Below are 23604 nucleotides of genomic sequence, written 5' to 3' on the forward strand. Positions count from 1 at the left end.
CTATGTCCCAGTCAATGTTGGGAAAGTTAAAATCTCCTACTGTTATCATCCTATTTTTCTGGGAGCTATCTGTAATCTCCTTACATTTTTACTCCTCAGTTTCCCGCCGACTATTTGGGGGCCGATAGTACAACCCTGTCAAAGTGATTTCCCCTTTCTTATTTCTCAGTTCTACCCATATAGACTCAGTGGCCGAACCCTCGGATATATCCCCTCTCAGTACGGCCATGATATTTTCCCTAATCAAAAATGCAACTCCCCCTCCTCTCTTACCTCATGTTCTATCTTTCTTCTGGCATCTGTACACTGGAACATTGAACTGCCAGTCCTGTCCCTCCCTTAGCCATGACCTGACTTCATCTGCCTTGCCCGTCAGGCCTCTTGCATTGAAATAAACGCAGTTTAAGCTGGACTTCCCTTGCTCTCTGTCTTTCTTTTGCCTGATCTGTCTGGTACTCGGATTACTGACACTGCCTTTACTGCTTAATGTGCTCTCTTTAATTTCTGTGCTGTCCTCAAATTTTTCTTCTGTCTCCTTAATGCTTTGGATCCCACCCCCCTGCCAAACTAGTTTAAACCCTCCCGAGTGGCTCTAGCAAATCTCCCCGCCAGGATGTTAGTCCCCCGCCAGTTCAGGTATAACCCATCCCTCTTGAACAGGCGGCCCCTTCCCCAGAAAATATCCCAATGATCCAAAGATCTAAATCCCTACCCCATGCACCAGCTCTCAAGCCACGCATTCACCTCACGCATAGCGAGAGGGTTCGAGCCGACTTTGTAGTTAAAGCGGTGCACTGCCCAGAAAACTGACCATAAGTGGGTTTCGCACATTGAAAAATTTCGTTCCACTGGAGTTGGTATGCGGGAAGCATAAGCGATTGGGCTGAGTCATCCGTGCCGTTCTTGGAGGAGCACGGTAGCTAGTGTGCTGTCAGTGGCTGCTACTTCAAGGGCAAAAGGGAGTTCAGGATTGGTTACCTGTAAGGCAGGGGTTTGTGCAAGGGTGTTTGAAGTCTGAAACTGCTTGTGCGTGTCGCGCAGTCCAGACCCATGGGATGTATTTTCGTAAAAGTTCGGACAGGGGAGCGGCTTTAGTGGCGAAACCGTCTATGTAGTTCCGGCAGTACCCCACCAAGCCTAGAAAGGAGCGCAACGAGCTCACGTTCTTTGGTAAGGGAAGGTGTGTTACAGACTCGATTCGCTTCCTTTCTATCTCGTGCTTTCCCTCAGTCACTACTGTACCCAAGTAAGAGACCTGTCGTCTCATGATCTGGGTTTTCTTGGGATTTACCTTTAATCCTAATGTAGTGAGGAGGTTGGGCGGTTCATCCAATCATTTGAGATGTTCCCCTCTTGTTTCAGTCTGTAAGAGGAGATCATCTACGTATTGTACCAAACATTCTGGTTTGGGAATCCCTCCAAGCCCTTCGCTAAGCGTTGGTGAAATATGGAGGGGGAGTTATGAAAACGTTGTGGTAAACACGTCCAGGTGAACTGTTGTCCCTGGAATGTGAAGGCAAACTTGTATTGACAGTGGTGATCTAAGGGAATTGACCAGAAGCCGTTACTGATGTCCAACAGTGTGAAAAGCTTTGCGTGTAGGGCTTGTTTCATCATGGCCTCTGGGCCAATCGCCTCTGTGGTGGCTGTGATTGGGGTGGTCTGATTTAGGGCTCGATAATCAATTGTGAGTCTCCATGAACCGTCCGGTTTCCTTACCGGCCATATGGGGGAGTTGTTAGTGGAAGCTTGTTTTAATAAACTGCTAATCACATTGGCCACTTCCCCTTCGGCTTGCTTAGGGAAGCTGTACTGTCTTTGGGGTTTAGGGTCAGGACCTTCTATGATTACCTCCCCTGTTATTCGGCCACAGTCATGCTTGTGACTGGCGAATGCCTACGTGTGTTTGGCTAATATGCCCTGTGCTTCAGGGTCCTCCGTCATTTCTGTGGGCCTGATCCACAATTTTCCAAAAGTAGAGATTCTGTCCACACACCTGCCGGTGGCCACCTCGACTGGGGATTGACAAGTGGTTGGCATTAGCCAAATACAACAATTCGCGGGATCAAACGATAGCAAACGATGGGCGGCACGGTAGCACAGTGGTTAGCACTACTACTTCACAGCTCCAGGGACCTGGGTTTGAATACCAGCTCGGGTCACTGTCTGTGTGTAGTTTGCACATTCTCCCTGTGTCTGCGTGGGTTTCCTCCGGGTGCTCCGGGTTCCTCCCACAGTCCAAGGATGTTCAGGCTAGGTTGATTGGCCATTCTAAATTGTCCCTAGTGTCCCGGGATGCATAGGTTAGAGGGATTAGTGGGTAAATATGTGGGGATATGGGGATAACTTTTGTGGGTTAAAATAGGGCAGCTGGAATACAAAGTAAAAATAAAATGTGATTATATTTAAGTAAAAGTCATATACATGTCTGAATGTTTCCATCCAGTCACTTAAAGTTTGTTGTTTAACATTGATTCAGTGTCAGGGTGATTTACCTAAACCCCAATTATTTCAGCAAGTTCTAAGTAGAACCATGTTTTGGATTATTGAAAACAGTTTTTAACCATTTCAGTATAGAGTGCAGCTAATTGCCAAGAAAACTCACTAACGATTAGCAAATCTTGCAATATAATATTAATGCTAACAAATCAATATAAATGACCTCCCACAATTGAGGATTATGCCGGCGAGCAAAATAACAAAGGCTTTAGAGAATTTTTAACGGCACCTGAAATGAATTTAGAAAACAATGCATCTATTTGCTCAGCTCCATAAGGTGTTTCGTCCTTGATTACTTTGCTGATTGCATTTAATCAGTTTCAATGTAAGTATTTCCTGGGTTGTTTAATTATTACCTTGACACTGAATCTCTATTACGGACATTAAGCTACCCCCAATCTGTTATATTCGATCTGGTCATTATTTTAGCGAAACTGCATTTTGTTCAGTTTTCTATATTTCATGCATACTGCAAGTAATAGCTGATAGTCGAAACAGGATCGGTAAATTTTAAAGAGGTTATGGAATTATTGTTGTCATAAGTTGATCATTGATCAACTAGAATCAAACAGATCGAATGAAATTGACAGATTGAACAGATCCATCTGCTGGGAACTCGATTGTTTTACCCTTTGTGTCCTGTTTTGTGCCAGTGGCCATTGTGTTGTGAGCAGGAATTTTCCAGCTTGTTTGTAAACCTTCTGGTTCGTTCTCCTGTATTGCAGGGAGTAAAAATGGATTTATTTTTCACTAAACTTGCATCTGCGAGGCATGCAAAAGTTTGACTTGATGTTTGGCCAGGTGCCTCAGAAATTCCATTTCTCACTCAGATTGTGACCATCAGAAAGAACAATTCAGAAACGACAGACAGACTGTAGAAGCAGATTTGATTGATGTATCTCTCTTGTGAATGTTTGGTTAGGCAATGCATTGAGATATTTATTCACTCTTATTCCGTACTCGAGCAGTCCTTGACCTTTTCAATGTGGTAGTGTGAGAGAGAGTGCGTGTGTCTGACAGAATGCACCTGATCCGGTGTTTTTTGCAATTATTACTTTTAAATCCACCCTTCCAACATTTGACATGGATTTGCCAGGGTATGAGAGGGAGTTTTACTCGATATCTTAAAAGGCCCGCAGGACATTTTCCCCGCAGAGGTTAACCAAACTGAATCAGCATCGCACTAACTAACTGTGAGTTCCAGAACCTGACAATAAATTATTCCGCTGCTTGTGTGAAATGACGCACGTTAGTTGATTTTAACAATCTTTCTGAAAAATGCGCACGTTTATTTCGATGAAGTAATTATGTTCAAGAATTTTGATCATCAGAAAGTCATTGAAAGCGTGTGAGGTGAACTTGAGCACAGTTTCAGAACAAACAGTCTCTGGAAGTGACGGTGATGCTCCAGAGAGCATGGTCTGTTCAGAGTTGATAGGAAGCTGCCAGTTATTTTGACAACTTAAATGACTATTGGTGTGACTCTCGCTCCAAATAATCGTCCTATTGAGCTAATGTGTCTGAAAATATTAAATTGTTTTTTAAAATTTCACGGTCTGGCAAAAGCTGGAGTGCGGTCCAATTACCCATCTCTGTCACAACTCAGTGCAATGTTATTGAAATATATTTACGTGAAAGATTTAAATATCTGTCCTACCCCTTGGCCCACGGGCCATAATCTACTCATTTACTCACCGCCACTCACTGTGAGAGTGGGTGAGAATGCGTGTGGAGCGTGAGAGTAATTTAGAATAGGAAGACTTGAAAAGTGAGCCAGACAGACACTTACACACATCACACTCTCTCTCTCTCACATGAATGCACATAGTTGCACACTGCAGACTCACACACTTACACTTTCTGTACCCTCTTTCTCATGCACGCAAATACCTCTCACACACATTCGCTCTCTCTTACACGGAGATTTGCACATGCATAAACTTAATCTCGCAGACACATTCGCAACCTCACTCTCTCTGTCTCTCTGGAACTCTCTCTCTCACACGCACATTGTCACACACATTCTTTCACACGCTCTCTCTGTCACTCACGAACATACATACACACCCTCACACACAGCCTCTCACACAAACATTCTTTCCATCGCACACAACTTTCACGCTCATTCTCTATCACCCACGTAGACTCTCTCAGACACACACGCTCTCACACAAACAGTTTCTCTGATCTCACACATACACATTATCTCACAAGTTCTCTCACATACACAAATGTACTCTATCACATACGCAAACGCTCTCAAATACACAGATTCTCTCTCAAACACACACTATCTTTCTCTCTATCTTTCTCTTTTTATCTCTCTATGTCTCACTCTCACCCACGCACACCAGCTCTCTCACAAACGAATTCTGTCTCTTTCTCTCAGAGACACATTCTCTTACTCTCCTTCAATTTCTATCTCTTTCTCACACATGCAGACACTTCCTTTCACAAACAGAAGCAACCTCTTTCTCACGTTAACTCGACTACACACATTCTGTCACGCGCATTCTGTCTTTCATGAACAATCACATGCACTCTCTCTCTCACACGTGTACTTTCTCTCACATACTGTCTCTTTAGACACACATTCTTTCTGTCTGACACACTATCTTTCAAACACATTCTCTCTCTCACAAACTCCAGAAAGCTGCAACTAAAAGGGAATTGGGGGTACTGGTGCTCAAAACACAGAAAGTTACCATACAGGTGCAGCAGGTAATCAGGAAGGCCATTGGTATGTTGGCCTTTATTTCATGGGGGTTGGTGTATAAATGTAGGGAGGTCTTGCTGAAAATGTACAAGGTACTGTTGACATCACATCTGGAGCACTGTGGGCAATTTTGGTCATTGGAAGCAGTTCAGAGAAAGTTCGATGATCCCTGGTATGGAGGTATTGTCCTTTGAGGAAAAGTTAAACATGGGGCGGCACAGTAGCACAGTGGTTAGCACTGCTGCTTCACAGCTCCAGGGACCCTGGGTTCGAGTCCCGGCTCGGGTCACTGTCTGTGCGGAGTATACACATTCTCCCCGTGTCTGCGTGGGTTTCCACTGGGTGCTCCGGTTTCCTCCCACAGTCCAAAGATGTGCGAGTTAGGTTGATTGGCCAAACTCAATTGCCCCTTAGTGTCCCGGGATGCGTAGGTTAGAGGGATTAGCGGGTAAATATGAGGGTTAGAGGGATTAGCGGGTAAATATGTAGGGATATGGGGATAGGGCCTGGGTGGGATTGTTGTCGGTGCAGACTCGATGGGCCGAATGGCCTCTTTCTGCACTGTAGGGTTTCTGTGGTGGGAATCAACACATTGGAAATTAGAAGAATGAGAGGCTTTTTCCCAGGGTAGAAGAGTCAATTACTGGGGGGGGGCATAGTTTTAAGGTGCGAGGGGCAAGGTGTAAAGGAGATGTACGAGGCAAGTTTTTTACGCAGCCGGTGGTGGGTGCCTGGAACTCGCTGCCGGGGGAGGTGGTGAAAACAGATACGATAGTGAGTTTTAAGGGGCATCTGGACAAATACATGAATAGGATGGGAATAGAGGGATATGTTCCGCGGAAGGGTAGGGGGTTTTATTTCAGTTGGGCAGTATGGTCGATGCAGGCTTGGAGGGCAGAGGGGCCTGTTGCAGTGCTGTAATTTTCTTTGTTCTTTGTTCTTTGTGATCTCATTGAAACATGTAGGATTCTTAAAAGCCTTGACGGGGTAAATGCAGAGAAGATGCATTTAGGCTCATGGGAGAGTCCATGACCAGAGAGCAAAACCTGAGAATAAAGGGGTGCGAATTTAAGACTGAGATGAGGAGGAATTTATATCTTCAGTGTGTTGTGAGTCTTTGGAACTCCTTTCCACTGAGAGCTGTGGGGGTAGAGTTCTTGTGTATATTTAAGGCTGAGATGGATAGATTTTTGAATCGTAAAGGTTACAGGAAAGGGCAAGAAAGTGAACGGGAGGAATAGTGGATCAGCCATGATCATATTGAATGGCGGAGCACGGTGGAAGGGTCGACTGGTCTACTCCTGTTACTATTCCTTATGGTCTTAACCTATGCGAACCAGAAACGCGAAATGAGGCCTTGGTTATAACATATGTAGAACAATGTCTTGTTCCTGAAGAATCCAAATTCATGCCTATTGACCGCAAAGTATCTTAGAACCATAGATAATTCATGACGCGGCAGAAGGGCTGCTTTCATTTATTGGGAAAGGTTTTGAATACAATGCAAGAAGAGACTATTCAGCAAATCACGCCTGCACCAATAAACATAGAGAAAAATGAAACTGCTCAGCCATTTAAAAAATTTTTCCAGCACTTAGTCTGTAGCCTTGCAGATCCAGGTACCTTTTAAATAAGTCAACGTGTCATTCTCAATCGCCAACTTAGGCGGGGAATCCCAGGCGCCCACCAGACTCTGGTTGAAACAGATTTGCCACATATCCTCTCCAATCCTACCAGACGTTTTAGTTCGATGTCCCCTGGTAATTGGCCCCACAGCTCGGGGAAACAAATTATTCGAATCTATCCTGTCTATGCCGCTCACAATTTGGTACAAAATAGTTGGATCATCCTTTCCCGTCCTCTTTTCTCAGGAAAAAAAAACACCTTGTAATCTCCCTTCACAGCTGTAATTTTCAAACCCTGAGAACATTTTTGTAAATCTCCCCTGAACTCTCTCCAGAACAATTATGACTTTCCTTTAGTATGCTGACCAGAACTGTCTATGAGGCTCCAGCTGTGGCCTAACCAGTGTTTCATACAGTTTCAGCAGTACACTACTGTTTTGCATTTAATACCTCACCCAATGAAGAACAGCATTACGTATGCCTTATTGACCAACTTGTCCACTTGGCCTGCGACCGTCAAGACCTGTAGATATACAATTGAAGGTCTCTCATTTCTTCTATCCCTTCTTCCCGTTTATTGAGTATCCCCTAGTCCCCCGCCCCCCCCACTCCCCCTCCCCCCCGCGAAATGCATCATCTCACACTTTCGAGGATTGAATTCCATTCACCAACTCTCTTCCCACTCAGCCAAACAATAGATTTAATGCTGCAGTCGACAGCTATTCTGCTAAAAATATATTAAGTCATTTTATTTGTTATCAATTTATTCGACAAGTAATGTCTCACACGTGTTTCTTGAAGGTCCGAAAGATGACACACCTCGAACCGTTCTCCTCACCGTGAGTTTCAATGAAGAAAGCACAAGCAGCAAATTTGCAACCATCGCCTGTTCAATCATCGATTTCTATCCGAAGTCAGTGACGGTGAAGTGGCTAAAGAATGGACAGCCGATGGATTCAGGAATTGTCACATCTCCTGCCTGGGAAGTGAAGGGGAACTTCTCGGCGAGCAGTCGGCTGACAGTCTCCGCTGGGAATGGTTCAACAAAGCGGTCTTTACCTGCCAGGTCACTCATCAAGGGCTCACCCAAAGTCAGAACATCACCGGAACTTGGGGTGAGGGACACAAACAGATAAACAACAAATCATTTTGCACTCCGATGTTAATCAAAATCATGAATGCATTGAAGTTAGTACAAAGCACAAAACAACTTCTAATTCTCCGCCATGTAGTCTGTTGCCATTCTGATTGAAATACCGTATTAGGATTGCTCACCAGTCAGGTTTCATCACATCACCAAAGAATGTTTCACTCTACATCCAGGTCACAGAGTGAGAAGGCTGGACTTGATATCATCTTAACCCTCAGACAGCTAGTAGTATTTGGAGAGACTGTGTGTGTCAGGCATTTTTTTACAGGTAACAGCTGAGGGGCAAAGTATTGCGAACTTCGTCCATTTTATATATAAATTAGGGTTAAGTAATGCATTCCTGAGATCAGGAATGGTATATTTGTATTGCGAACGCTGCTGTGCTGATTCATTGCAATGATACCGGGGCTGAACAACTTTAACAGTGAGAATAGCTTTGAGAGACCAAGCTGATTTTCCATGACGTATCGCATGCTGGACGGTTGGTTAGCTCACTTGGCTGGACAGCTGGTTTGTGAGGTGGGGTTAACACCAAAATTGTGGTTTCAATTCTTAGGCCAGTTGAGGTTATCCATCTTAACCCTATCCCGCGCCTGAGGTGTAGTGATCATCTCCAGACAGTGTTCCTCTCAAAGGTAAGAGCAGCTTCTGGAACTGTAGCTTCATTCATGGAATATTAAGGACGGTAGTGAAAGATTGGTGTCCTTTAGAGAGTGAAGGTTAAGTTTTGACGTCCTGGTGCATGAAGATGGGACTTTGACTAATTTCGATTTTTGTTTCATAGATCGTTCCGGGTGCAGTGAACCCAGTGTCACTCTGCTGCCTCCACCAACAGAACAGATCTTACTGGAGGGCGACAGTAACCTTGAGCTGCATCATTTCTAATGCTCGTTATGGAGTCAATGTGTCTTGGGTCCAAGAGAAGAAGAATTTGAAATCAGAAATTTCCTACCAGCCAGGAGAGGATCTTGACAGCGTGGTTAGCTACTTAAATATCTCAACACAAGCCTGGCTGAGTGGGGCTGTGTTTGAATGCGTGGTGAGCCATCAGGATCTGCCGATTCCATAGAACCATAGAAAATTACAGTTCAGAAACAGGCCTTTTGGCCCTTCTTGTCTGTGCCGAACCATGTTTTGCCTAGTCCCACTGACCTGAACTTGGACCAATAGAACCATTCTATTTCCTTTAAGGAAGTCCATCCACACGAAAACAGGTTAGTCAAGAGATTTCAACGATAAATGAGTCACTGTGCCTTTTTCCAGTGTAAACGTAAGGGTCGGCATTCAGTATTCAATACCTTTCTCGTGCTCTCTGATTGATTATTCCACTAACGAAAAGCTCTTGATCTGTATATTTTAAGAAGGAAATTGATAAGGAGATTAGTGATCAATTCATTGAAAACTATGCATTTTAATGGAGAAAGGTAGGAGAAGATTGGTGTGGAGATTAAACGCCAACACACAACAGTTGGGCCAAATGGTCTGCTTCTGTGCAGTAAACTTACTGCAACTTTCTAGTGCAATCCCCTAAGTTCTCAGAGAAAAGGATTGTGTTCAGTTCTCTCTGAGCTGCGAAACCGGGCAGATCCAACATGGAAAATGAAAAACATCAAAATCTAAAACAAACACATTCCTCTCACTTCTGACCAGTGGTCTCTGGAACACTGACTCTGGAATTCTCCAGTTTAATTATGGTTATTCTCCATTTTCTGCAGCTAACAATCCTCGGGAGCCGTGCGTCTCTGTCCCCCTGCCCTCGGTGGAAGAGGTCTCCGCTCAGAAATTCAACTCCTCAGTGAGAGGTTTCTCCCCGCGAGAGATCTTCGTCAAGTGGACGGTCAATGGCAATGCGGTGAATTCTGGGAACTGCAAGAATACCGAGGTGATGGCGGAGAATGGCAGCAGCTTCTTCTTCATGCACAGCCTGTTATCCATTGTAGCAGACGAGTGGGACGGCGGCGCTTCTTACTCATGTGTGGTGGCACATGAAGCCATCCCCTTGAAGATCATTACCAGAACGGCTAATAAATCCAGCGGTAAACCTAGTTTTGTGAAAATTTCCCCAACACTGGTCGACACCGTTAATTCATATCAATGAGAAACTGTCCTTTACATTTCAGTTCCGAAATAAAAAGTAATAAAGCCTTTCATTCAACCCCGAGTAAATTACACCGCCGCTCAATTAACTTTGCGGAAATCTGTTGACGAAAGGACTCGAGAAAGCAGGGAGGAAGATTATACAGTTGGTGTTGCGAAGGAGGATGTACTACCGGTTCTAGCAAGTTTAAGAATATTATAAATATTCAGGTCCAAATGAGTTGTGTCCCCGGCTGCTTTGTGAGGCGAGGGAAGAAAATACAGGGGCTCTGACGCGCCTCTTTGAATGCTCTCTGGCCACAGAGGACTTGCCAAAGGACTGGAGGACAGCTAATGTGGCACCATTATTCAACTAATGAAGTCGTGACGAAACAAGTCATTACAAGCCAGTGAGTCAAATATCAGTGGTGGGGAAATAATTGGAAAAGAAGTGTAAGGGAAAGACTTAATCTCGATTTGGAGAGGCAAAGATTAATCGATGATCGTCACCATGACTTTGCCAGGGGAAGTCATGTCTAAGAAATTTGATTGAGTTTTTCGAGGAGGTGACTAGGTGTATAGGTGAGGTCATTCCAGCTGATGTCTACCTGGACTTCAGGAGGCATCTGAGAAGGTCCGCATGGGAAACCGATTAAGGAGTTAAGAGTACATGGGATCCAAGGAAAGCTGGCAAATTTGACAAAAAATGGCTTTGTGGCAGGAGGCAGAATGTCATGGACATAGAACATAGAAAAGTACAGCACAGTACAGGCCCTTCGGCCCACGGTGTTGTGCCGAATCTTTTCCGAAAGCAAGATCAAGCTATCCCACTCCCTATCATTCTAGTGTGCTCCATGTGCCTATCCAATAACCGCTTGAAAGTTCCTAAAGTGTCCGACACCACTATCACAGCAGGCAGTCCATTCCACAATCCAACCACTCTCTGAGTAAAGAACCCACCCCGCACATCCCTCCTATTCCTTCTACCACGAACCTTATAGTTATGCCCCCTAGTAACAGCTACATCCACCCGAGTAAATAGTCACTGAACGTCCACTCTATCTATCCCCCTCATCATCTTATAAACCTCTATTAAGTCTCCTCTCATCCTCCTCCGCTCTAAAGAGAAAAGCCCGAGCTCCCTCAACCTTTCCTCATAAGACGTACCCTCCAAACGAGGCAGCATCCTGATAAATCTCCTTTGCACTCTTTCCAGTGCTTCCACATCCTTCTTATAGTGAGGTGACCAGAACTGCACACAATATTCCAAATGTGGTCTCACCAAGGTCCTGTACAGTTGCAGCATATCCCCACGGCCCTCGAACCCAAACCCCCTGTTAATAAACGCTATCACACTATAGGCCTTCTTCACGGCTCTATCCACTGGAGTGGCAACCTTCAGAGATCTATCGATATGAACCCCAAGATCTCTCTGTTCCTCCACATTCCTCAGAGCCCTACCTTTGACCCTTTAATCCGCATTCAAATTTGTCCTACCAAAATTAATCACCTCGCACTTAGCAGGGTTAAACTCCACCTGCCATTTTTCGGCTCAGCTCTGCATCCTATCAATGTCTCTTTGCCGGCTATAACAGCCCTCCACCTCATCCACTACTCCACCAATCTTGGTGTCATCCACAAATTTACTGACCCACCCTTCAGTCCCCTCCTCCAAGTCATTTATAAAAATCACAAATAGCAGAGAGCCCAGCACTGATCCTTGTGGTACACCGCTGGTAACTGGTCTCCAGTCTTGAAAAATTTCCATCCACCACCACCCTCTGTCTTCGATCAGACAGCCAGTTACCTATCCAATCGGCCAAATTTCCCTCTATCCCACACCTCCTTACTTTCTTCAGGAGCCGATCATGGGGGACCTTATCAAACACCTTACTGAAATCCATGTATATGACATCAACTGCTCTACCTTCATCGACACACTTAGTTACCTCCTCAAAAAATTCAATCAAATTTGTGAGGCAAGACTTACCCTTCACGAATCCATGTTGACTATCCCAGATTAAGCTGCATCTTTCTAAATGGTCGTGAATCCTATCCCTCAGGACCTTTTCCATTAACTTACCCACCACCGAAGTAAGACTAACCGGCCTTTAATTACCAGGGTCATTCCTATTTCCTTTCTTGAACAGAGGAACAATATTCGCCACTCTCCAGTCCTCTGGCACTATCCCCGTGGACAGTGAGGACCCAAAGATCAAAGCCAAAGGCTCTGCAATCTCATCCCTTGCCTCCCAAAGAATCCTAGGATATATTTCATCTGGCCCAGGGGACTTATCGACCTTCAGGTTTTTCAAAATTGCTAATACATCTTCCCTGAGAACATCTGCCTCCTCCAACCTATCAGCCTGTATCACACTCTCATCCTCAGAAACATGGTCCCTCTCCTTGGTGAACACTAAGGAAAAGTATTCATTCATCGCCTCTCCTATCTCTTCTGACTCCATGCACAAGTTCCCACTACTGTTCTTGGCTGGCCCTAACCTCACCCTGGTCATTCTTTGATTCCTCACATAAGGGTAAAAAGCCTTGGGGTTTTCCTTGATCCGACCCACCAAGGACTTATCATGCCCCCTCCTAGCTCTCCCAAGCCCTTGTTTCAACTCATTCCTTGCTAACTTGCTACCTTCAATGGACCCAACTGAACCTTGTTTTCTCATTCTTTCATACGCTTTCTTCTTCCTCTTGACAAGACATTCAACCTCTTTTGTGAACCATGGTTCCCTCACTCGGCCATTTCCTCCCTGCCTGACAGGGACATACCTATCAAGGACACGTAGTATTTGTTCCTTGAACAAGCTCCACTTTTCATTTGTGCCTTTCCCTGACAGTATCTGTTCCCATCTTATGCTCCCTAATTCTTGCCTAATCGCATCATAATTACCCCTCCCCCAATTATAAACCTTGCCCTGCCGTACGGCCCTATCCCTCTCCATTGCAATGACGAAAGACACCGAATTGTGGTCGCTATCTCCAAAGTGCTCTCCCACAACCAAATCTAACACTTGGCCCGGTTCATTTCCCAGTACCAAATCCAACGTGGCCCCACCTCTTGTCGGCCTATCCACATATTGTGTCAGGAAACCCTCCTGCACACACTGTACAAAAACTGCCGCATCCGAACTATTCGACCTATAAAGGTTCCAATCAATATTTGGAAATCAATATTTGGAATCATGGTCAAACGTTGCTTTGGTGACTGGAAAACTGTGTCCAGTGGTGTGCATCAGAATCGGTGCTGGGCCCATTTCCGTTTGTCGTGTACAAGTATGATCTGGACGTGAATGTGGGAGGGATGGGAGGGAAGTTCACAGACGGCACGAAAATCTGTGGTGTGGTAAATAGCAAGAGGTTTCGAGTACAGCAGCAGGGATATGTTGCTGCAATTATACGTGGCCTTGTTGAGGCCACACGTGGAATATTGTGTGCAATTTTGGTCTCGTTTTCAGCGTGAGTATGTTCTTGCTCTCGAGGGAGTGCAGTGAAGGTTTACCAGGCTGATTCCATGGTTGGCGGGACTGATGTATGAGAAGAGCTTGGCTGGGTTAGTGTTGTTTTCGCTGGACTTCAGACGAATGGGGGAAGGGGGTGGGCTCGCATAGAGCCTTATAAAATTATAACAGGACGAGAAAGGGTAGATGCAGGGAGGATGTTCCCAGTGGTGGAGGAGTCCAGAACCAGGGGTCACAGTCTCAGGATTCGGAGCTGACCATTTAGGACGGAGATGAGACGTCATTTTTTCACGCAAAGAGTGGTGAGCCTATGAAATTCATTACCACATGGAGTAGTTGATGCCAAAACATTGACTGTATTCAAGAGGCGGCGGGATGCAGCACTTGGGACGAATGGGATCAAAGGCTGTGGGGAGAAAGCAGGATTAGGCTATTGAGCTGGACGATCAGCCAGTCGTGATGACTGGCAGAGCAGGCTCGAAGGGCCAAATGGCCCCCTCCTGCTCCGATCTTCGATGTTTCTATGTTACACTCGCACTCTCCACTAGAGGGAGGTGAAAGGACAATCATTAACACAGCACATTATCACTGACTCGTTACATTTTCGGTTTACAACTCACTATCCGGCCGAAGGCTCCAACTATTGCACATGCGAATGACCTTCTACACATATATATATATATTATATAGATTCTATGCATCGTAGTATTTTGCTAAAAGTCTTGTCACAGTTAATCACATTTCAACAGATTGAATTCTAATAATCAATCCTATTGGCAGTGGCGGATTTGGCTGAGTAGGCTTAAGCCTAGGGGCCCGGAAGGGAGGGGGGCCCGGGATCTGGCAAGAGATCGACTGCACGAGGTGTATCCAAATACATACATTTGCTTTAGAATTTATCTGTCCTTAATGATCACTAACTGTTCAGTTGAGTGTTCATTTTCGGCACTGAAGAGGATCAAAATCTATTTGCGCTCAACAATGAGCGATGAGAAACTTAGTCATCTGGCACTTATGCACATTGAATCAGACATGCTTCGATCTGTTGATTTACATGCTGTTATCGACACTTTCGTAAACCAAAAAACACTGAAGCTTTTTAAAGTACAAATGTAAAGAAAATGAAAAATAAATGAATAAAAGGGCTGTAATTGATTCATATAACTTTATGATATTATACATGTAGGACATTACACATAGTACAACGATGTAAGTTTTCTGACGTCACCTAACGTCATTTTATTCTATTCAACGAAGGGTGGGGCAGGGTGCAGGGGGCACGGTCAGGGGGCCTTGCTAAAGCTCAGCCTAGGGGCCCGGGTGGTAGTTAATCCGCCACTGCCTATTGGGATCCTTCACAGCTCTGTGACTTATTTCTAAAGCTGATCCTGTTGATCTTTTTGCGTTATGCTAGCAGATACCACATTGCCTCTCTCTCATATCATATTTTTGCAAAGAGTTGGGAATAATGTTCCCTACTATGCACGCCACCAGCATCAGGCACAGTTTTTGATGAAACCTAGAGCAAAGATGAAACAGACACACATGTGCATGCATGTATGCATATGCGCATACAAACATATATACCACACAAACACACACAAATGCACGCATACATACAAAGAGAAAGGCAGATACAAAGCCATCACCAGCATACACACACACACACACGCACAAGCACACACACACACACACACACACACACACACACACACACACACACACACACACATATACACACATATACACACACACGAACACAGAAAGGCAAGCATTAAGGAATGCATTTGCATTCTCTCACAAAATATAGCCATGAAGAGAAATGTTATCCTGGAAATGAACACACATATGTGGAGAAAGATAAGTCGACATTAGCAAGAACACACAGAGACACATATTTCGTAGAAACATAGCAACTTGGAGATAGAAGCAGGAGTAGGTCATTCGGCCCTTCGAGCCTGCTCCACCATTCGTTTTGCTTATGTCTGATCAGCACATTCAATATCCTGATCCCGCCCTCTCCTCGTATCCTTTGATCTCTTTAGCCCTAAGAGCTATATCTAATTTCTTCTTGAAATCAAACAACGTTCTAGCCTCAACTACATTCTGTGGTAGTGAATTCTACAGATTCACCCCTCTCCGGTGAACACATTTCTCCTCATCTCAGTCCGAGAAGTCCCCAAACAACGACCCCAGTTCTGGACTCCACACTATCGGGCACATTCTTTCTGAATCTACCCGGTCCAACCCTGTTAGAATTTTGAAAGTTTCTATGAGACTCCCTCTCACTCTTCTAAACTCCAATGAATATAATCCTAACCGACTTAGTCTCTCCTCATAACCCATGAATAAACACACGCATATCCACAAACATTAACAGACATGCCGAAAAGCACATAAGCATGCATAGCGCAAAGGGACATTGCCACGTAAATATATTTGCACATGAATAAAAACATGCATGCGGACAAAACATTAACTACAGACATGGAATCACGAATGCATGCATAAACACAGATATAAGTACACCAGGACAGAGAAACAAACATGAATACAGATGTTAGGTCAAAATCATGCATACCAATACAGAAACACACAATAATGCAATAACGACAAACACCGCAGTCAGAGGTGTAACATGGACTCAGGTATGTTCGTTGGTAGATAATCTCAAGGTGCACACACAGATGCAGATGCATGGATATGCACATCAGCACTCATACACATGCAAGTACAGAATAATGCAAAGTAAGCGGTACAAATATATATGGAGTCATAGAGTCATAGAGGTTTACTGCATGGAAACAGGCCCTTCGGCCCAACTTGTCCATGCCGCCCCTTTTTTACCTCCTAAGCTAGTCCCAATTGCCTGCGTTTGGCCCATATCCCTCTAGACCCATCTTACCCATGTAACTGTCTAAACGTTTTTGAAAAGATAGAATCGTACCCGCCTCTATTACTATCTCTGGCAGCTTGTTCCAGACACTCACCACATCTGTGTGAAAAAATTGCCCCTCTGGACACTTTTGTATCCCTCCCCTCTCACTTTAAACTAATGCTCTCTAGTTTTAGACTCCACTCCCTTTGGGAAAAGATATTGACTAACTGATCAATGCCCCTCATTATTTTACAGACCTCTACAAGATCACCCCTGAACCTCCTACGCTCCAGATAGAAAGTCCCAGTCTATTCAGCCTCTCCTTATAACTCAAACAATCAAGTCCCGGTAGCATCATAGTAAATCTTTTCTGCACTCTTTCTAGTTTAATAATATCATTTCTATAATAGGGTGACCAGAACTGTACACAGTATTCAAGTGTGGCCTTACACAATGTCTTGTACAACTTCAACAAGACACCCAACTCCCGTATTCAATGTTCGACAGATGAAACCAAGCATGCCACATGCCTTCTTCACCACTCTGTCCACCTGTGACTCCACTTTCTAGGAGCTATGAACCTGTACCCCCAGACCTCTTGGTGCTATAACTCTCCCCAACGCCCTACCATTGACTAAGTAAGTCCTGCCCTGGTTCAATCGACCAAAATGCATCACCTCGCATTTATTTAAATTAAACTCCATCTGCTATTCGTCAGCCCACATGCCCAATTAATCAAGATATCTATGGAGGAAACAAGGAACAAAAAACAACACCACGCTATGGATAAAAGAATAATTGAAACGTATTTCATTGACAGCAACATTCGCCAAAGTTGGCGCTAACTGATCCGAAAGACACAAATAACAGCTAAAATTGCTTTAGTTAATGATATGACAAGTAGCTCCATTAATAGATAGACGGTTCTGCAACGCCAAAAAAAATTCCAGGATGGTATGTTGCCTCCCGAGTGCTGGTGTCAAGGATGTCTGAGAGCGATTGCAGGACACTTAAGTTTATTTATTAATGTCACAAGTCGGCTTACATTAACATGGCAATGAAGTTACTCGGAAAATCCCCAAGGCACCACACTTCAGCACCTGTTCGGGTACACTGAGGGATAATTTAGCATGGCCAATGCACCTATCCAGCACGTTTTTCGGACAGTGGGAGGAAACCAGAACACCCATAAGACCATTAGACTAGGAGCAGAATTAAGCCATTCGGCCCAGCGAGTCTGCTCCGCCATTCAATCATGGCTGATATTTTTATCAACCCCATTCTCCTGCCTTCCCCCCATAACACATGATTCCCTTATTAGTCAAGAACCTATGTATCTCTGTCTTAAAGAAACTCAATGACCTGGCCTCCACAGCCTTCTGCGGCAAGGAGTTCCACAGATTCACCACTCTCTGACTGAAGAAATTCCTCCAAATCTCTTTTTAAAGGATCGTCCCTTTAGCCTGAGGTTGAGCTCTCTGGTTCTAGTTTTTCCTACACGTGGAAACATCCTCTCCATGTCCACTCAATCCAGGCCTCTCAGTATCCTGTAAGTTTCAATACGATCCCCCCTCATCGTGCTTGACAAATCAACTGGAATTATTTGAAGATGTAACTCGTGGAGTTGACCAGTGAGAATTTATGGATGTCGTTTATTGAGACTTGCATTAGGCTTTCGACAAGGCCTCACATAACAGAACTATAAAAAGATCAAGCACGTGGAGTATTGTCTTGAGATAGGTAGGAAGTTGTTTATCAGACAGGAAGCAAAAACTTGGAAAAATTAGTCTTTGTCCGATTGGCAGGCATTCATGATTGGGTGCTGCAGGGATCTGTGCTGGGGCACCAATTGTTCACATTATATAATAATGATTTGGACGAGGGCAACTAAATGCATTACCTCCAACTTTGCAGATGACACAAAGTTGGTTTAACATCAGAACATAAGAAATAGGAGCAGGAGGAGACCATCTCGCCCCTCGAGCCTGCCCCGCCATTCAATAAGATCATGGCTGATCTGAAGTGAATCACTTTCACTTACCCGCCTGCTCCCCATAACCCTTAATTCCCCTAGCGATCAGAAATCCATCGATCCATGACTTAAACATGTTCACCGAGGTAGCCTCCACCACTTCAGTGGGCAGAGAATTCCAGAGATTCACCATCCTCTGAGAGAAGAAGTTCCTCCTCAACTCTGCCCTGAACTGACCACTCTTTATATTGAGCCTGTGCCCTCTAGTTTTGGTTTCCTTTCTAAGTGGAAAGAATCACTCCACTTCTACACTATCCAGCCCCTTCATTATCTTATATGCCTCTATAAGATCACCCCTCAGCCTTCTAAACTCCAACGAGTACAAACCTAATCTGCTCAGTCTCTCCTCATAATCTACACCCCTCGTCTCCGGTATCAATCTGGTGAACCTTCTCTGCACTCCCTCCAAGGCCAATATATCCGTTCGCAAGTAAGGGGACCAAAATTGCACACAGTATTCCAGCTGCGGCCTCACCAATGCCTTTTACAGATGCAGCAAGACATCTCTGCTTTCACATTCTACCCCCCTCGCGATAAATGCCAACATCCCATTTGCCTTCTTGATCACCTGTTGTCCTTGCAGACTGAGTTTTTGCGACTCATGCACAAGGACCCCCAGGTCCCTTTGCACAGTAGCATGTTGTAATTTTTTCCATTTAAATAATAATCCAATTTGCTAATATTTCTTCCAAAGTGAATAACCTCGCATTTGCCAACGTTATACACCATCTGCCAGATCCTCGCCCACTCACTCAGCCCATTCAAATCTCTCTGCAGACCGTCCGCTTCCTCCACGCAATTCACTTTCCCACTTATCTTCGTGTCGTCAGCAAACTTCGTTACCCTACACTCAGTCCCCTCCTCCAGATCATCTATGTAAATAGTAAACAGTTGAGGCCCCAGTACCGATCCGTGCGGCACGCCACTCGTCTCCATCTGCCAACGACAAAAGCACCCATTTATTCCAACTCTCTGCTTCCTGTTGGATACCAATCCCCAATCCACGCTAACACCCTACTCCCAACTCCGTGTGCCCCAATCTTCTGCAGCAACCTTTTGTGAGCCACCTTATCGAATGCCTTTTGGAAATCCAAAAACACCACATCTACCGGTTCCGCTACGTCAATCGCACGAGTCACATCTTCATAAAAATCCAGTAAGTTCGTCAAACACGACTTTCCTCTCATGAATCCATGCTGCGTCTGCTTGATCGAACCATTCTTATCCAGATGGCCTGCTATTTCTTCTTTGATGATGGATTCCAGCATTTTCCCAACTACAGACGTTAAGCTAAAGTCTGTCGTTGGGAAGGGAGCTGTGAGGAGAATGCAGAAATTCAGCAGCGTGATTTGGACAGGCTGAATGAGTGAGAATATGCATGTCAGATGCAGTATAATGAGGACGAAAATGAGGTTATCCATTTCAGTTTCAAAATTATGAAGGTAGATTATTATTTGAATGCGTGTAAATTGAGAGAGTTGGATACACAGCGGGACCTTGCAGTCCTCGTGCATCAGTCACTGAAAGTAAGTGCGCGGGAACAACAGGCAGTAAAGATTGCAAGTGGTATGTTGGCCTTCAGAGCAAGAGGATTTGTGTATAGTGTTTTCCTGCAATCTGTAGGGTGTTGGTGATACCACCCCTTGAGTATTGCGTTCAGTTTTGCTGTCCTTATCTGAGGAAGGATGTTTTTCTAATCCAAGGAGTACAGTCGAAGTTTACCAGGCTGATTCCTGTGATGACAGGACTGCCATATGAGGAGAGACTAAGTGGGTTAGCATTATATTCATTGGCGTTTCGAAGAGTGAGAAAGGATCTCATTAAAACGTATATGGCAGGATTACACAGGGTTGGTTCAGAAAGAATGTACCCGATGTTGGTTGAGTCATAACTAGGGGGTCATAGTTCACGGAGAAGAGGTAAACCTTTTGGGTCTGAGGTGAGGAGAAATTTCTTCACTCAGAGATTGGTGAATCTGTGGAATTCACTATCACAGAAAATAATTAATGCCGAGAAGTGTAAAAATAATAAGAGCGTGATTATAGTAATATTATATTACTAATAATTATTATTATATTAATAACAATAATAGCAATAATATCAGGTGATTTCAACTTTCCCAACATTAACTGGGATAGCCATGATGTAAAGGGCTTAGATGGAATAGAGATTCTGAAATGTATACAGGAGAACTTCTTAGGTCAATATGTACAGGATCCAACAAGGGAAGGAGCTGTGCTGGACCTAATTCTGGGGAATGAAGCCGGTGGTTGATGTGTTGGTGGGGTAGCATTTTGGTGATAGCGTCCACAACATGGTTCAATTCAAATTTGTTATGGACAAAGAAATTAACAAGTTGCAGAAAAGGGTTTTGGATTGGGGGAGAGTAGATTTTAACAAAATTAGGCAGGATCTGGCCAAGGCTGGAATGCGTTACTTGTGGGGAAATCTACAGAAGAGCAGTGGGGGGTGTTCAAAGATGAAATGGGGAGGGTACAGGCCCAACATGGTCCCTCGAGGGTTATAGGAAGGTATAACAAATCCAGAGAACCATGGATGTCCAGAGACATTCAGAATGCAATTAGAAGGAAAAAAAAGGCTTTTAACAAGTAAGTCTGTGGAGGCATTAGTGCAGTGCAGAAAGTGCAGGATGGAGCTTAAGTGATCAATTAAGAGAGCAAAGAGGGGATATGAGAAAGTTCTGGTTAGTAAAAGTAGGAAAAATCCGAATAAATTCTATAAGTATATCAATGGGAAGAGAATAACCAAGGAAAGAGTAGGGCCAATTAGGGTCCGAGCGGGAAATCTGTGGATGGAGCAGAGGACAGTGGTCGGGTGTTCAGCGAATATTTCGCACCTGTCTTCACCTATGATAATGAGAAGATAGTTCTGCAACTGGGAGAGAGAGACTGTAAGGCTCTCATGAAAATTGTCATCGGGAGTAACAAGGCATTGGAGGTTTTGGCGGGCTTAAAAGTGGGCAAATCTCCAGGTCCGGAAGAATTGTGCCCCAGGCTGTTGTGCGGGGCAAGGGAGGAAATTGCAGGAGCTCTAACTCAAATTTTTAATTCGTTCCTGGCCACGGGGAGGTCATGATGTGGAGATGCCGGCGTTGGACTGGGGTAAACACAGTAAGAAGTTTAACAACACCAGGTTAAAGTCCAACAGGTTTATTTGGTAGCAAAAGCCACACAAAGGGTTAAACTTCTCACTGGGGAGGTGCCAGAGGACTGGAAAACTGGAGGACTGGAGATAATGTGCTCCCACTATCGAAGGAAGGTTGTGGAGACAGGGAATACAGACCAATGAGTCTCAGGTCTGTGATTGGGAAACTAGTGGAGAAGATTCTAAAGGAGAGATTGTATCTCCATTTAAAGAGGCATGGTTTGATCAGGAATAGTCATCATGGTTTTGTCAGAGGGAGCTCATGCCTAACAAATTTGATTGAATTTTCTGAACATGTAACCAATTGTGTGGATGAGGGCAGGGCGGTTCATGTAGTTTACATGGATTTCAGCACAACCTTTGACAAAGTCCCACATGGGAGACTTATTAAGAAGACTAATTCACATGGGATGCAGGGTGATCTGACAAAGTTGATTCATAATGGCTTCGCGGCAGAAAACAGAGGGTGGTGACAGACGGCGGTTTTAGTGACTGGAGGCCAGTGACCAGTGGCGCATCACAGGGATCCGTGCTGGAGCCCCTATTGTTCGTCATTTATATAAAGGACATAGATGTCTATGTGGGGTTATGATCAGTAAGTTTGACGATGACAGAAGGATTGGCCAGGTGGTTAACTGTGAGGTTGAGTTACAGTAAGACATCGACGAGATGGTCAAATGGACAAGTAAGTAGTGGGCGGCATGGTAGCACAGTGGTTAGCACTGCTGCTTCACGGCTTCAGGGACCTGGGTTCGATGCACGGCTCGGGTCACTGTCTATATGGAGTTTGCACATTCTCCTCGTGTCTGCGTGGGTTTCCTCCGGGTGCTCCGGTTTCCTCCCACAGTCCAAAGATGTGCGGGTTAGGTTGATTGGCATCATGCTAAAGTTGCCCCTTCGTGTCCTGAGATGTGTAGGTTCGAGGGATTAGCGGGTAAAATATGTGGGGATATGGGGTAGGGCCTGGGTGGGATTGTGGTCGGTGCAGACTCGATGGGCCGAATGGCCTCTTCCTGAACTGTCGGGTTTCTGTGGTTCTATGATTCCACGCGGCAGGTGAAAAGTGTGAACTGATTTGGAAGGAGTAATTTGACAAGCAAATATAGTGGGAAATTCGAAAGCGCAAAGGGACCTTTGCGTGCTCCTCCATAGATCTCTGAAGGTGGAAAGGCAGGAAAATAGGGTGGCGAAAAAGACATATGGCACACTCGCCTTTCTCAATTGGGGTATAGATTAGAAAATCAGAGAGATCATGATGGAGTTGTATAGAACGTTGGTGAGGCCACATCTAGAGTACTGTGTGCAGTTCTCGTCGCCACATTGTAGGAAGGATGTGAAGGCGCTGGAGGGAGTGCAGAGGAGATTCACCAGGATGCTGCGTGGGATGGAACATTTAAGTTATAAAGAGAGATTGGATAGGCTTGGGCTGTTTTCGTTGGAGTAGAGAAGACCAAGGGGCGACCTGATTGAGGTGTTCAAGATTATGAGGGGCATGGACAGGATACATAGGGAGCAGCTGTTCCCCTTAGCTGAAAGGTCAGTTGCGAGGGGACACAAGTTTAAAGTGAGGGGTGGGAGGTGTAGGGGGGATTTGAGAAAAAAATCCTTTTTACTCAGGGGGTGGTGACGGTCTGGAATGCAATGCCTGGGAGGATGGTGGAGGCGGGCTGCCTCACATCCTTTAAAAAATTCTGGGACGAGTACTTGGCAAGCCATAACATTCAAGGCTATTGGCCAAGTGTTGGCAAGTGGGATTAGGTAGGCAGGTCAGGGTATTTCATGCGTCGGTGCAGACTCGATGGGCCGAAGGGCCTCTTCTGCACTGTAGTATTCTGAGATTCTGTGATGTCACAACGTGTTATGATTTCAAGAACGAATTAGATATAGCTCTTGGGGTGATAGTGATCACGATTAAGGGGGGAGGCAGGATCAGGTTTTAAATTATTAGATTTCAGCCACGATCATAATGAATAGCGGGCCACGCTTGAAGGGC

General features: G+C 44.8%; 1 gene segment (V, D, J or C); it reads left to right on the forward strand.

Moving 5' to 3' along the window:
- Positions 1 to 23604, forward strand: part of LOC144480936 (Ig heavy chain C region-like) — a 35201-nt gene that overhangs the window by 3807 nt on the left and 7790 nt on the right. The window contains 3 exon segments of the C gene segment in view: positions 7642 to 7955; positions 8775 to 9006; positions 9706 to 10026. Coding sequence covers positions 7642 to 7955; positions 8775 to 9006; positions 9706 to 10026 — 867 coding nt within the window.

Source organism: Mustelus asterias, chromosome 30 (genome assembly GCF_964213995.1).
Source record: "Mustelus asterias chromosome 30, sMusAst1.hap1.1, whole genome shotgun sequence".
Taxonomy (NCBI): domain Eukaryota; kingdom Metazoa; phylum Chordata; class Chondrichthyes; order Carcharhiniformes; family Triakidae; genus Mustelus; species Mustelus asterias.